General features: G+C 42.7%; 1 protein-coding gene across 2 annotated transcripts in view; it reads left to right on the plus strand.

The window, feature by feature from the left end:
• Positions 1-14,116, plus strand: part of lrrk2 (leucine-rich repeat kinase 2) — a 31,139-nt gene that overhangs the window by 4,799 nt on the left and 12,224 nt on the right. For both annotated transcript variants that reach the window (XM_044035327.1, XM_044035328.1), the window contains 26 exons: positions 6-94; positions 488-625; positions 941-1,075; positions 2,754-2,885; positions 3,443-3,562; positions 4,083-4,243; positions 4,337-4,416; positions 4,499-4,605; positions 4,821-4,950; positions 6,089-6,213; positions 6,948-7,075; positions 7,500-7,644; positions 7,933-8,072; positions 8,234-8,362; positions 8,841-9,011; positions 9,140-9,404; positions 9,815-10,003; positions 10,335-10,450; positions 10,683-10,755; positions 11,169-11,365; positions 11,457-11,707; positions 12,309-12,457; positions 12,709-12,802; positions 12,890-13,076; positions 13,170-13,351; positions 13,713-13,936. In XM_044035327.1, coding sequence (XP_043891262.1) covers positions 6-94; positions 488-625; positions 941-1,075; positions 2,754-2,885; positions 3,443-3,562; positions 4,083-4,243; positions 4,337-4,416; positions 4,499-4,605; positions 4,821-4,950; positions 6,089-6,213; positions 6,948-7,075; positions 7,500-7,644; positions 7,933-8,072; positions 8,234-8,362; positions 8,841-9,011; positions 9,140-9,404; positions 9,815-10,003; positions 10,335-10,450; positions 10,683-10,755; positions 11,169-11,365; positions 11,457-11,707; positions 12,309-12,457; positions 12,709-12,802; positions 12,890-13,076; positions 13,170-13,351; positions 13,713-13,936 — 3,857 coding nt within the window. The remainder of the gene's footprint in view (positions 1-5; positions 95-487; positions 626-940; positions 1,076-2,753; positions 2,886-3,442; positions 3,563-4,082; positions 4,244-4,336; positions 4,417-4,498; positions 4,606-4,820; positions 4,951-6,088; positions 6,214-6,947; positions 7,076-7,499; positions 7,645-7,932; positions 8,073-8,233; positions 8,363-8,840; positions 9,012-9,139; positions 9,405-9,814; positions 10,004-10,334; positions 10,451-10,682; positions 10,756-11,168; positions 11,366-11,456; positions 11,708-12,308; positions 12,458-12,708; positions 12,803-12,889; positions 13,077-13,169; positions 13,352-13,712; positions 13,937-14,116) is intronic.

Here is a 14,116-nt window from a genome sequence, read left to right on the forward strand (position 1 = left end):
TCCAGGCAGATCCTGAAGCTGCTGTCCTTGTACAGCACAGACTGCAGAGTGGCAGTGGTGGGATTACGGGCTCTAGCACTGCTGCTGCGATCAGGTACATTACAACACTTTATGCCTCCACTCTGCCTCTGGATATATATATATATATATATATATATGACTGACTGACTGAATAATCTCTATTTCAATACATTTCCATCAGTTACAGAAGTTACAGTTTGTTTTACAAGCTTGGTTTTGAAAGCTTTGCCTTCTCTCACAGGCCAGGCCAATAAAAACAGTTACATCAAAGTTTTTCATAATGATCCAACCACCAGCACACCAGATATTTCACTAAAATGACATCCATTACATTGTCTTAAATAGGTCAGTACATCAAAATAACCTTATTGTCATCTTCTGGCTAACTACCCGTCTGTTGCCGTTGTTAGCATCGCTCTCCCTATTCCCTATGGCCTGTAAGCTTGTTTGATTCATGGCTGTGCAGACATGATGACTCTGCTGGTGCTGGAGGAAGAGGAGGAGGATGTGTTTGTCCTGGTGGTGCAGGCCATGAAGACGTTTCCCACCAGTGAAGAAGTGCAGCTACAAGGATGTGGAGCGCTGCAGTTCCTCCTTCAGAGAGGTGAACAAACATACGTAACCTCTTGTATACCACGGCCAATTGTGAATTCAGTCGATGCATTTTGTTGCAAGTGATGTAAACTCATTTACATTTGTGCTGTGACATTGATTGTAGTTAACATGCTCACGTAATTGAAGTGTAAAGCTATGGACATGCTTTGAGTTCTTTAAGGCTTATTACATGGTGCATACCAGAATTTGTGTTACTAGCAGTGGGATTAAGACAAGGAAAGTTTGGGTTTATCTGTAAAATGAAAAATGTATGCCAGGTTGAGCTCCTTGTAACTAATAGTGTTTCTTATGCCTGTGTTTTCAGTGAGTGATGACCACCTTGTGGAGTTTGTAGAGAACCAGGACCACATTGTGGTCTTAGCAGCACTTCAGGGCTTTTCTGACAGCTCTGAGCTGCTCCTGCAAGCTATCAAAGTGCTGCTCCCACTGACTCGTGCAGGTAGGACCTCATTACACCCCAGCGATTTCTCATTAGAGCCACAGTAGTGCTCTCAAAACAATTATTTCTGATCTCTGCCATGGGTCAGTTGTGAATGGCAAGTGGCTGTCAACAAATTAAAGTGATAGTTCATGGTATTTAAAGTGTGGCTGTATGAGCCACTGACACATAGCATCCTAAGTAAGTACCTAAATAACTTAGGAATACTTCACCCATTTGCATTTAGCTTTATATTACTAGAATAGGGGTAGTATTTTTGAAAAATTGTGCTTCCCAACCTCAGTTTCCCCTGAGTCATTTCATCGTTTTTTTGTTACGTGCCCACCAGTGACACTTGGTCCGAGGCTTGAAACTGCAAACTCTAATTCTGCACTTTTTAGACCCACTCATAGGGGGGCGGGACCTCATTTCCAGAATGTAAACAGTGTCCGCCATCTTTGCTAACAGTTACGCTAACCGGAGCAAGTGTCACTGGTGGGCACGTAACAAAGAAAAGAATGAATATATTGCTCAACTCAGGGGAAACTGAGGTTGGGAAGCACACTTTTTCAAAAATACTAGCCCTATTCTAGTAACACAAAGCTAAATACAAATAGGTGTAGTATTCCTTTAAACTAACCAAATGAGACATATGTCCTTGCAAGCTAAAAATGTTGATTTTTCTCTGTGGACAGTGAGTGTGGGAGAGTGAGCTGTTAATAAGCCTTCTAGTCAGAAATGCTTGTTTAACGGAAACACAAAGCAGCAAATATATTCCTACCTACTGCATACATATTTAAATAAATAAATAAAATCATCAGTTTTTTTCAGTCAGTGTCCCGGCTGCCTTGTCTCGTGTTGGTTCTGGGTGCAGTGGGTGCACAGTGCCGTCAGATGTGTGTACAAGGCTGACTTTTGTCACAGAGGCACTTCAAAAAACCCCAAACCATCCTATTTAGATTTAAGTTTAGTCTGGTTAAGAAAATGTACACCACCACAGGGCTTATTTGTAGCAATAGCCTATTTCTAGCCTGACCACCACACTGTAACACTGTCACCAAAACATCTTATGAGTACGATTAAATGCTACTGCGGGGTTAGTGGCGTGTGAGTGAACACTTTGTATTTGCCTTATACATGCATAGTTAGAATGTAGATAATTGGATATGCCTTATTCTTGGACATGTATGATTAAATATATGTTTTTTGGGAACAGTAAATGCAATTATAAGATAGCAGGAAGCCCCCTTCAACTCCTTGGATTTCCACATCTGCATTTTTCTGCCACATCACAAAGGATTCAGTCATTCACATCACTATGTGAATGACTGAGCTATTGTTTTCCCAATGTAACAATATTTGACAATAAGACAGGCATAGGCTAAAGGCTAAACATAGTCACCAGTGCAGAAAATGAAATGTCAAAGATTTCAGTCATGAACATTATCACGGGGTGCGGGGATTCTAGTCTTTTATTCCTCATAAAAAGGACTTTTATGACCCCTTGCGTCTTTGTTTCTGTTTGCTATTTTTGACACTTTCTTTGTAGGCTAAGGATCTATTTTTGAAAGCTCAATATTTCCAGTTTTGTCACTCGTGCCATTCACGTCGTGACACATTTCGTGCATATAATCAGTTGTATTGTGAATAGTGTGGACTTTTTGAGCTCCAATCGCAACACTGCGCTTGTCTCCTGCAGGCAGTAACGTGGAGATGCTGATGTCGGGAGGCATTCGGTGCTACAGCCTGATCATTGCTGCTATGGACGCTTTCCCTGAGGTGGAGGAGCTGCAGGAGACGGCCTGCTGCCTCTTCAAGAAGTTTACATCAGGTCAAGCCCACATTTGATCAGACAACTATCATGCTTATGCAACGTTTTTAATGAACCCTGCTTTTTCCTGCTCCTAATAATGCAAGAACATTCTTTAAATTAATTACTTTCAAACCAAATATTATATTCATTGGTGAATGTCGTAAAGACGAGGCTGTCAATGGCTGCCCACCATTTGTTCACACTCCTTCAGCTCCGAACTCGGCATTAAATTCACGTTAAACACCACACAGCACTTCCATTACCTCACTTACACCACCGGTCCTTAGAGGTATGCGTGATGCGAGTTGCCTGACGTCACAATACGATGAACCCACGTGAATTATGGTCATTTACTGTTCGCTACACTACAGATTGAATACAGACCCCGAGCATTCTCAGACTCTGAGAGACTACGCAGACTCCCTCTCTCACTTGTTGACATTCGGGCGGTGATAACACTGTTTGCGAAAACCAATGAATGCCTGCTATGAGCACAGCAGTGTTTGGATTTCATCCACGCTGATAAGATAACATGCCAGCTGACAGATTAAGGATGGCCTTGTTTTGTGTCGCAGATTGTTACTACAGCATCCTGGTGCTGAACGGTGTGCAGAGGGTTGCAGTGAGAGCCTGTCAGACGTTCCCCAACAACGCCAAGCTGCAAGCTGCCGCTCTTTCCTGCCTGGCTGACCTAAGTGAGGACACACACACACATATACAGTACCGTACAGTATACTGTACTCCCTAATTGGTTATAGTATATGCAGGCAGATTAGTGACGGCGACAGCAGAATAATCGCTTAACCTCAGCCTTGACCCCTAGTGACGATTGCACTGGGGTAGAAATACAGTGCATTCTTTTGGTCTATGCCATGCATTGGTGATGCACAGTTTGGCCCTGAGATAACTCAAAACACCTGGTGTATTACTGGTGAATTAAACACAAATTTAACAATTTTAATATATGTACTGTATATATATATATATATATATATATATATATATATGTATATATATGTATATATATATATATATATATATATATATATATACACACACACATATATGTATATATATATATATATACATATATATATAATTCATATTTGTGTTCCACACACAAATTTGGCCCACAAGGGCCAGGATTGGCCAGTGGGCCACCCTTTGGTGACCTTTGCCCTGGCAGTTACACACCATACTGTCTCCGTCTGTCAGCTGCGACAATTGTGCAGAACAAAGCAGTGGCTGAGCAGGGTTTGGAGGAAGGTGAGGAGGAGGAGAACAGGGGTAAAGAGGAGGTGGAGGACATGGGCCTGTGCTGGATGGAGGCCTGCTGTATGGCACTGGAGCTGCACGCTGAAGAGCCAGCCGTTCAGGTCAGTTCTTGTTGAATATTATATAATACACAGTGTAATTCTGGTAGGTAAAGCCTCAAGCATCAAACCTTTACCTCCCGTCTGACGCCACAGGAAGCTGCAAGCTGGGCCATTCACAATCTGCTGCTGCATGGAGCTGGAGTGAGCTGCTCAGAAGAGGAGCAGGAAGACAGGTGTGCTGTACTGAAAACAAGGAAATATGGAATAGAAAAACAACATGTTTAATACATAATAATGATCTGTTGTTGTTTTCAGGACTCCTGTTCACAGGCAGTTAATGGCTGCCATGCTGGTCCACTCCTCCTCTCCCAGTGTCTTCAAAGCTGCTACCAGTGCTATTGCCACGCTAATTACTCACAACAGTAAGTCTCAAGCACTGGTCATTAGCATACTGTAGTTATGATAGAGTTTAAGTCTGCTGTATGATTGGGAGTTTTCTAGAAAGACAAATTGGTTAGTGAATAATGTATTCAATGGTATGAATAGGTTCAATCATTTATATAAATACTTTAAATAAAAACTACTATAAGGACTGATAATGTTGGCTCGTCCAGTAAAATGTCTGCTCTGGTTCCAGGTAAAATGCGTTCTCTGCTGCTGTCCAGTGGCCTCCACGTGAACCTGGTTGAGATGATGAAGAGACACACAACCTCAGCAGATGTTTCCATCAGTGCCTGCAAACTGCTCCGTCTGCTCTTCCAGGGAAGGTGGGCACGACCGCGGCATTCAATCCAACGTGTTGGTTTCATGAACAGATGATGTCAAATGTAAAAGAGTATAAACATGTAACAGGTGTGAAAAGATAAATGGCTGTTTTCTAAATTCTCAAGTTAGTCTTAAAACAATAGTTAGGCGCCCACTGAACAGTTTGTGCTTTCATGCATTCATCTTTAACATATTCAATTACTGGAACGCTTTTCCACTCATACAGTTTTTGTGGAGACACAGGACCTGCTGGTCTATAGCTGATTACAAACACTGAAATCACAAAATATCACATTTGTACCTTCTGATGGAAGCAGCAGTGAATCCACACAACTCTTGTGTGTCATGATGTAAAATGGCTTATTTTCTCAATGTTCTTTGATGAGTAGATTATGAAGCAAATACAGACATCAATTTCCAGTCACAGCAATCCGTGCAGACCATGTGTCATCATTACCTCATACATCCAAAAAAAAATCCGGCACAAGATTAAAAAAGTCAGGAAAAAAGTCAGAAAAAAAATCTGGCACAAGAAAAAAAAAAGTCAGGCATAAAAATAAATTAATTTAGAAAATATCAAAGTATTATAGTCGATGGCCATGGCTGCGTGTCGATTAAGCGGTACTTCAGAATAAATAATAATAATATAATAATAAGGAAACCTTATTATTATAACCTTGGAACCTTGGTTTGTTCAGGAGGATAAACCATACAAACTTGGAGGAGGTGGCCGCATTCATACAAAATGAAATAGCAGGAACGGGGCAGATGCAGGGGTACCGATGGTTGCACTGCATGCGATCCAGGCAACTGATCAAGTCCATCAGCTTTCAGAAAACCCTGGAATTTTTCCAACAGCACAAACCATAATGCGGTAATGCAATTGCGCAAATGTGTCGTCTGGTGTTAAAGGGTTAAGCAGTGTATTTTGTGTTTTTGGACTTTTGGTCACTATGTGTTTAATTTCTCGTTCATGTGACCATAACGACCACATTTTTGTTCGATTAAGAATTGGAAACTGAGAATTTGGTTTAATATCAGTTGATAGTTAACTGAAGACCAGTTGCCTTGATGGCTGAGAACCTTCACAGACAAAAATCCACATTATTATTCACTTTATTTGCCTCTCTGTGTCTACAGGACAGCCAGTCTGGACGAGTTAAACATGGCCATGGGTCAGATCCTCAGCACGATGAAGGTCCACAACTTCCACCTGGACGTGCAGCTGGAGGCTCTGCAGGCCAGCCTGGTCTTCCTCTGGCCAGGTACATTCTCCTCCCATGTGTCTGGGGGTTGGTGTGGGTGAGGGAGAGATGGAGTAAGAGAGAGAGAGAGGAGTCAGGAGTTGCTGAACAAATCAATATGCTGTTGCGTTGCATTACCATGAAATACGATTTCACTTATGTGAGAGAAAAAGAAAATGTCGTCCGAGTATGTCCTAATAGGGATAGTTCAGGTCTTCAGTCACAGCTGAGATATATATATATATATATATATATGTATATGTACATATATATATATATAAATATATGTATATATATATATATATATACATATATATATATGTATATATATATATATATATATATATATATATATATATACATACATATATGTATAAGACGCAGTGTCAGTTCATGCAACCACATTTCAATAAAAGTAGTATTTTATGTAGTATAGATTATTTTGCGTGCATACTGCACAAGATAAAACCTACACAAGTTCAGTACAAGGCTCACATCCCGGCCTGAGCGGGCTGAACCATTTCTTCGACTGCCGGCTGAATGCAAAGCCTGTTGAGCGGAGCAGCTTGTTATTATGTTTTAATTTCTATCAGAATGAGGTTACAGTGTCCTCGGCATCTGCTCCCTTTAACTGTCCTTGCAACAGTCCTAATAGGATTAGTGACTGACAACAGAGTTGGTTGTTCCCGCACTGTATGTTCACTTGTTTCTTTGCTGTGTGTGTGTGTGTATGTGTGTGTGTGTGAATTCCGCAGACCGGAGTTTAAGGGAGCACGGCGTCTCGGTTGCAGATCCCGACATGGCCGATGTGTCACTGAAGGTTCTGAAAAACCAGTGTGTGGTGGAAGGCGCTCACACACTGTACCTTGAGGTTCTGAATAGGGTATGAACACTGCACACATCTCCCTAATTCTTTGGTTATGTGATATATAGGTATTTTAACGACTTCAACAGCCACAAAAATTTCGATTTACCGCTTTTGTGCTCCCAAAAGTTAAAAATTATGAATTTTGATAAGAGAAGGTATGTATATTTATTTTTCCTTGATAATTCATATTTATCCATGTGCTAGTTTAATGTGTACACCCGGTATACACTAATGTAATCCAGCTCAACCTTCATGTCGCTTATAATGTTGCATGTTTGTATGTGTGAAAGTAATTTGACGTGTTACGCACTGTGTTTCTTCTTCTTTTGTTTTTGGTCAACATTTCCTTATAATATCCCTTGGTTGCCAGATAGTGATGGAGGAGTTTCTGTAGATGCAGATGGAGTAATAAAGAATGCGTTTGTTTGTGTCTGTGCAGTTCATTAGCAGCTCCACCATACAGAGATGTGGCTTGAAGGTCTTATCCGCCTTGGCTGACTGCTCCGGTGCAGTGGACTTGCTGTGCCAACAGGGGGCCATGGACACCGTGCTCCATACACTACAGATGTTCCCACTGGAACGAGGTACAGTTGAGGATATGATTGTTGATATTTGAAGTCAGACGAATACACTCCGCCCACTATATGTTGTTTTTTATCCCACTATATGTTGTTTTTTTTTGGTTTTTTTTAATAGTTCTGCTCACTTAAAATATTAAGTACATCATTGCTTCTATTTATCATAATTTCCAAAAGCTTAAATGTGTTTTTGAACATTTCCCAATTAAAATAAATTGAAAATCCCACTGCCTTCTCTCATTTAAAATGTTGTGATCAGAAAAAATTACTCCGTCTTCCCACTCCCCCCCCCAGAGATACACTACTGGGGTTTGACCCTGCTCACTTACCTCGTATCCAAGAAGAAGCTGTCCAGGATGATCGTGCCTGTTCTGGCCTCTGTTGTCATCGCCTCGCTCATCCAGTACAGAGAAGATACAGAGATGCTCCTGAAGGTAAACCGAGTGTCTAAGCATTTCCTTTGATAATCACGTTGTAATCGTTCAGTTGTTTTTTCTGTTTAAGCGCGATACGTTTCAATACTCGCGTGCTTTGGAACACGAAGCGATGCTGGTTCTTCCGCACTTATTTTGCCTCTTCTTGTTCTGTTTCTTAGTGCTTCCAGGTGGCTCTTAGGATGATGGATGCTTGTTCAGGAGCGGCTGCTGAGCTGCAGAGGGAAGACTTTGATGCACATATCTTCCAGCAGCTCAGAGAGGACACTTCGGACCAAAGCAACAGCCCAGTAAGTCCGAACAACACCATAAGGTGGACATTCTGGTCTAGAGTGAAAGTTTTCTTAGACATTTTAAGTGTCTTTATGCAGATGCCTGACTATTTATCCAGCTTGAGTTTGAAAAGGAACAATCTCCTGCCACCTGGCATGATGCATTACGAGAGTATATTTAAGATTGTGCTTTATTACAGCCTCACAAAGCCACTGCCATGGCTGCTGATGTTGATATAATTTACTATTTACTCTGTAGATTAATGACTCCTTTATCAAACCGCGGCACTCACATGTAAGCAATAACTGGAGCTGCTCTCGAACAACAGTGAACGTGAACAACGTCACTTTAGCACCACGAACTTACAATAACAGCCTCCGTTTAAGTGACAGTGCAGCTTAAAATACAGTAAATCAAATCCAGTACATGCCTACACACACAGTTTGTATGGGAGCATTTGAGCCTCAATTTCTCCGTCTTTGTCTTTCCCGTCAGCTGCGGAAGTCGGTGTGCCTGGCTCTGTCCAAGATGTGGTGCGACCCGGAGCTACACTACAGAATGTTAGAGAAGGCCTGCAAGGACGGAGACACAAGCATGGCCGAGTGTCTCATTGAGCTGGGGGCCGACGTCAACAGGAAGACCAAAACAGAGTCGCTCATCTACCAGGTCAGATGTCCCTAAAACTCACAGACCCATGTAGAGTGTCCTGTTAGAACTAACTAATAGAAGTTGAAGTCAAGTGATGCAGACGTAATACGTCGTCCTGTCTGTCCTTTCTGTGTCGTCTCCGGCAGGTATGTGAGAGAGGCGGACCTGTCGAGCTGGTGGAGCTCCTGATCAACCGCGGCGCACACAAGCAGCACCTACGCAGGGCTCTGGCCGTAAGTGTGAAGAGGGATGACGTGCCCTCAGTCATTCAGCTGCTGGGCTGCCTGGGTCTGGACCTCAACAACAGCACCCTCTGCTTGGGGGGCTTTAAGCTGGGTTGCCTGGATGCTGCCTGGCTCGGTCCCCTGCTGGCTGAAAGAGGAAGAACACACAGTTTTCGTTTCAACAACGGTGAGGAAGATGCTTTTCTCCGTTCCGTCGTATTGTACGCAGGCATAGTTCAGACCGTTTGGAGTGTGGCCGTATGAGATACTAAGGTATTGCTTAAACCGCTCACTCCTCTGCACCAAAGCACACAGGAGCTGTCGATTCACTGCTGCCTCTGTCAGTAAGATTTAAACTCTTCATTCACTGTTCATATTCTTAACATAGACTCAAGCAGGTGTAAATTTTATCCAGTGAACCTTTTATGAAATGTCTTTTCCTGGTTTCCCTGCTGGCAACCATGTTTCAATAAGAGCAAGCCTTCATGTCTCAAGCTGGTTTTTGACACTTCAAAAGATCTGAACTATCCCTTTACACGGTTGAGTTGTGAGGGCAACAGTTCATCATTTCCATGTACCATGTTCTTGCATTTTAAGGTAAAGGCATGAGTTTAGCCAGGTACATTCAGTCCCTCCAGCGGTCAAAGAGTTTCAGTGGCCCCCTCAGGTTGGTGGCCGACCCCTGTCTGACCTCGGGCTACATTTCCGATGAGAGCGATGACTCCTGCTTCAGCTTCGTCTCGACAGACGACTGCTTGTTTTTCAACGACGACCTGGAAAGCGATGGTAAGTTTTTGTTGTAGATGGCTAAAGAGAATCCCGCCTTGTATGTCAGGTGGTACAATCGGGGGTGAAAGCGTAATGTGCCTTTTTTTAGATCTACACACTGCAGTGAGTAATTGTAATTCTATTGTTCTCCAGCAGCTGCAGCAGCAACACCCCCCAATTGTACCATTGCCTTCTCAGAAATTCTGCGAAGCATCATATACATATATTAGTCACACTTATTGAGTTAATTCACCTTGACTCAATACAATGTCGTTCATTGTGTACATACAGTAGTTATCGTTATTTCTGACATGTGATTAGTTGCGGTTTGTTATGTCTTCCTCTATAGGCAGTGATTCACTGTCAGGGGCCTTGTCTCGAAAATCACATAATAACTCAATGGAGGAGCTGAAGGGGGGGTCCTTCAGTAGGAAGCCGAGGCGTCGCAGACATGCCAGTGCAGAGGTAAGAGGGAATCATGATTGTGTTTGATTTTATTCTAAGGGGATTACATTTTTCCATGTGTAACACTGTATACGTGAATATATATATATATGTATATATATATATATATACATATACATATATATGTATATATATATATATATATAAAGCTCAAATGTATATATACTTAAATGTAAATTCCTTCTCTCACTGCTGTTTTTTTTTATATCTATGTGGTGTTTTTATTCTTTAGAGTGGTCACACTGAGAATGAACACAGTGAGCCTCTCCACAGACGATTTGGGAGGAATGGCTCCACCCACAAACGTAAATTCCTTCTGTTAATATATAGCGCCACATTGTTTACTTTTATGTTTGACTTTTGAACTATATATACAGTAGGTCTTCTATTACTAATAAAAAAAAAAACTCCAGGGTCAAAAGACTTCACGATAGAAGATTTTAGCAGCTCCAGCTTTGATCAGCAGACACTGGGGTGAATGGTGTATTTTGTCCATTAGTTTAATTTGGTTAGTAGTCTAGTTGCTGATTCTGCACCAGTCATTCTTCTGCAAGTCAGTCATCTTATTTTGAAGGGGGGTTATCTGCTGATTTTGGTGTACAAGACATACTAAATTGAAGTTGGGAGACAACAACATGTCATCCTTACTCCCGAAAGGGGATTATTGATACTCTGGTGCCTCATGTCAATTTCATCCAATGATTTGCCTCTTCCACAGTACTGGGATCTAGTGAAAACTTTGCCTCTTTAACCAAAGAGAGGGAGAGGATCCGCCTGCTGGACTTGTCGGGGAATGAGTTGGACACTCTGTCTTGTCTGATGGACAATGGCTTAGTGCAGGAGCAGCTCGGGCACCTCCTCCGACTTGATTTGAGCCACAACAGTCTGCTGGAGTTTCCTCCAGCTCTTTGCCAGGTGATGTATCAGATCTGTGCTGATTTCTCAAAGCAAATGACAAAACCAAATGTGCAGTATTCTGATGTTGATTTCTTTTTTTATTCTCCAGAGTTTGAACAGTTTGACTCGACTGGACCTGCAGGGCAACCAGCTCCAGACGCTGCCGATGGAGTTGCTGACCTTGCCCTCTCTCGGGATGTTGAACATCTCTCGGAACTGTGTGGGACCCCTTCTGACCGTCGACCCCGATGTCACCTGCCGGTCACTACGTCAGCTCAACTTGTCCTTCAACAAAATCACCATGTTTCCTTACGAGCTGGGCCACGCCTTGAGTCAGCTAGAGGAGCTGTTGATTGAAGGGTAGGCTGCTGGGAAGATATCCTATTTTAGGGAAGAGAGAAGTTCTGTAGAACAAATAAAATCACTACGAAAATGACACAGCGACGGAAATGTGGAAAATGAAGGAATCTGAATTTGAACGATTAATATGATGAATACTTCTATTGTGCACTTAAGGGTTGTGAAAATGAGGCTCGGAACCGGAACTGACTGCTGTGTCCGCCTCTCACACGGACACTCTCAACAGATTTCAGAAAAACAGATTTTAGATTTTTCTTTATGGACTTTGTTGTTTGTTTGTCTTTGGAAAAGACAAGATAAATCAATGACAGTTCAGCCTTTTGTGAAGTGTCGGAAAATTGGATTTAGTCACTTGTCTTTGCTGGCAGTGATGTTTTCAGTGAGAGTAACCGCAACTGTCTCCCTGATAACCACTGTCATAATTCACACATCCACACTATCCCTCCCTGTCTCCTTCCGTATGGTCACAGTTTTAATTTGCTCTGTATCTTTATGTCTTCATCATGTTTTTCAGCAAAGCCCGAACCGTTTTATTTCATGACCAGCTCATGAATGCACATGTTTAACGGCAGAACAATCGTTTTCTCTTTTCCCTTTCCAGGAACAGCATTAGCGAGTTGTGCACACCGCTCCAGCTGCCAGAAATCAAGCTGCTCGACGTGAGCAGGAACAACGTGGAGAATATTTCTCCTGACTTCCTGATCGGCTGCCCCAAACTGGAAACCTTCAATGGCTTCATGAACAAAATTTGTGAGTCCTATTATTTGCCTATAAGATCTTCAATTGACCTTGCAAGAACACAGCAGGAAAAACTCACCCGATGTTGTAAATGCTTCTAACCCAGATCCAGTCTCCCGCTGCACATTTCATCGCAATCGCCAACGTTTTCTGGAGTTAATGTCTGAAAATGGCTAACGACTGTTTTTTCATACATACCTTAAAAATCAGGTCAAACCTGAAGAAGGGGCTTCGTGTGACGTTGTGTTACTCTTCTGCTTCAGGTTACCTGTCACATCTGCCGTCCAAGATCATGACGCTGAAGCTAGCCAGCAACAACTTCACCTATGTCTCTGAGGCAATACTTGATCTTCCAATGTAATTATGATTCTTTGCTATGTTTCTTGCATCCATTTGGTGTTAAATGTCTGTAACAGTGTTGTGAGATTTTCTGTACTTGTCCAGCTTGAGGTCAGTGGACATGAGGACCAACCAGATAGCTGTCCTTCCCGGTCCAGGACTGTGGGCGTCCAGCAACCTCAAAGAGCTGATGTTCAGTCAGAACTGCATCTCAGCTCTGGATCTCAGCGGACCGATCCACAAATGGACGCGACTGGAGAAACTCCACCTGAGTGACAACAAGCTCAGCGAGGTATAGGACCATTGAAAACAGTTATTAAGAAAATAAACTCACTTGCGAGTACGATTTCCATGTTCTTGCCTTTGACGGTTTGGTCATTCGCAGATTCCTCCACACATTGGCCTGCTGGAAGGCCTCACCTCCCTGGATGTGAGCCGTAATGCTAACCTGCGTTCCTTCCCCAACGAGATGGGAAAACTAAGCAGACTGTGGGACCTGCCGCTGGAAGGCCTTGGACTCCAGCTGGATCTCAAACTCATTGGCAGCAAGACCAAAGACATTATCAGGTCAGACACTTAACAAACCTAAAATCCATCATCTGTACCACTTTGTGAGTCAGTTTTGCGAGTTATCTAGCATCATTTGTGGTGCCTGGTTTGATCACCCAGGAGGCAGGATTGCTTTTTTTACACAACATCATTTGGAGATCAGAATAGAGAGCTGGCAGGAGAATGTCTGGAGCGACTTTTGCATATTGCAAGAATATGGCACTGGTATTCAAACCAAGAACCCTCCTCTTGTGAGGCACCATGCTGCCCCGTTTTTATACATATGCATATTAATAATAAAAGCTCATTCTTGACATTTAGAAATCTGGTGAAAAAAGCACTAACTCTCTCCCTCCCTACCTCCCTCCCTCCCTCGCAGGTTCCTGCAGCAGCGCCTGAAGAAGGCTGTGCCATACTCTCGAATGAAGCTCATTGTGGTGGGGAATGCTGGCAGCGGAAAGACCACCCTGATTCAGCAGCTGATGAAACAGAAGCGTTCCCAGGCGAACTCCAAGAGGACCACCGTCGGTATTGACGTCAGGGACTGGGCCATCAGGGAACGGGAAAAGGAGAGAATGGTGCTGAACGTCTGGGACTTCCCAGGTTGGCCATTTTCAACATTTCAAAACTGGATTAATCAGTCATAGAGACCCAGATATACACAATTTCCAGCGTAGAAAAATGGTACACAAACATTGTGTCTCTTCCTAATCAGGCTATACCTTAAGTTGCTGCTTGTGGCACCACCATGTGTGCTGAGGATCTTTCCTCTGCAACATCTAT

This window comes from Solea senegalensis, linkage group LG10, assembly GCF_019176455.1.
Source record: "Solea senegalensis isolate Sse05_10M linkage group LG10, IFAPA_SoseM_1, whole genome shotgun sequence".
Classification (NCBI taxonomy): Eukaryota; Metazoa; Chordata; class Actinopteri; order Pleuronectiformes; family Soleidae; genus Solea; species Solea senegalensis.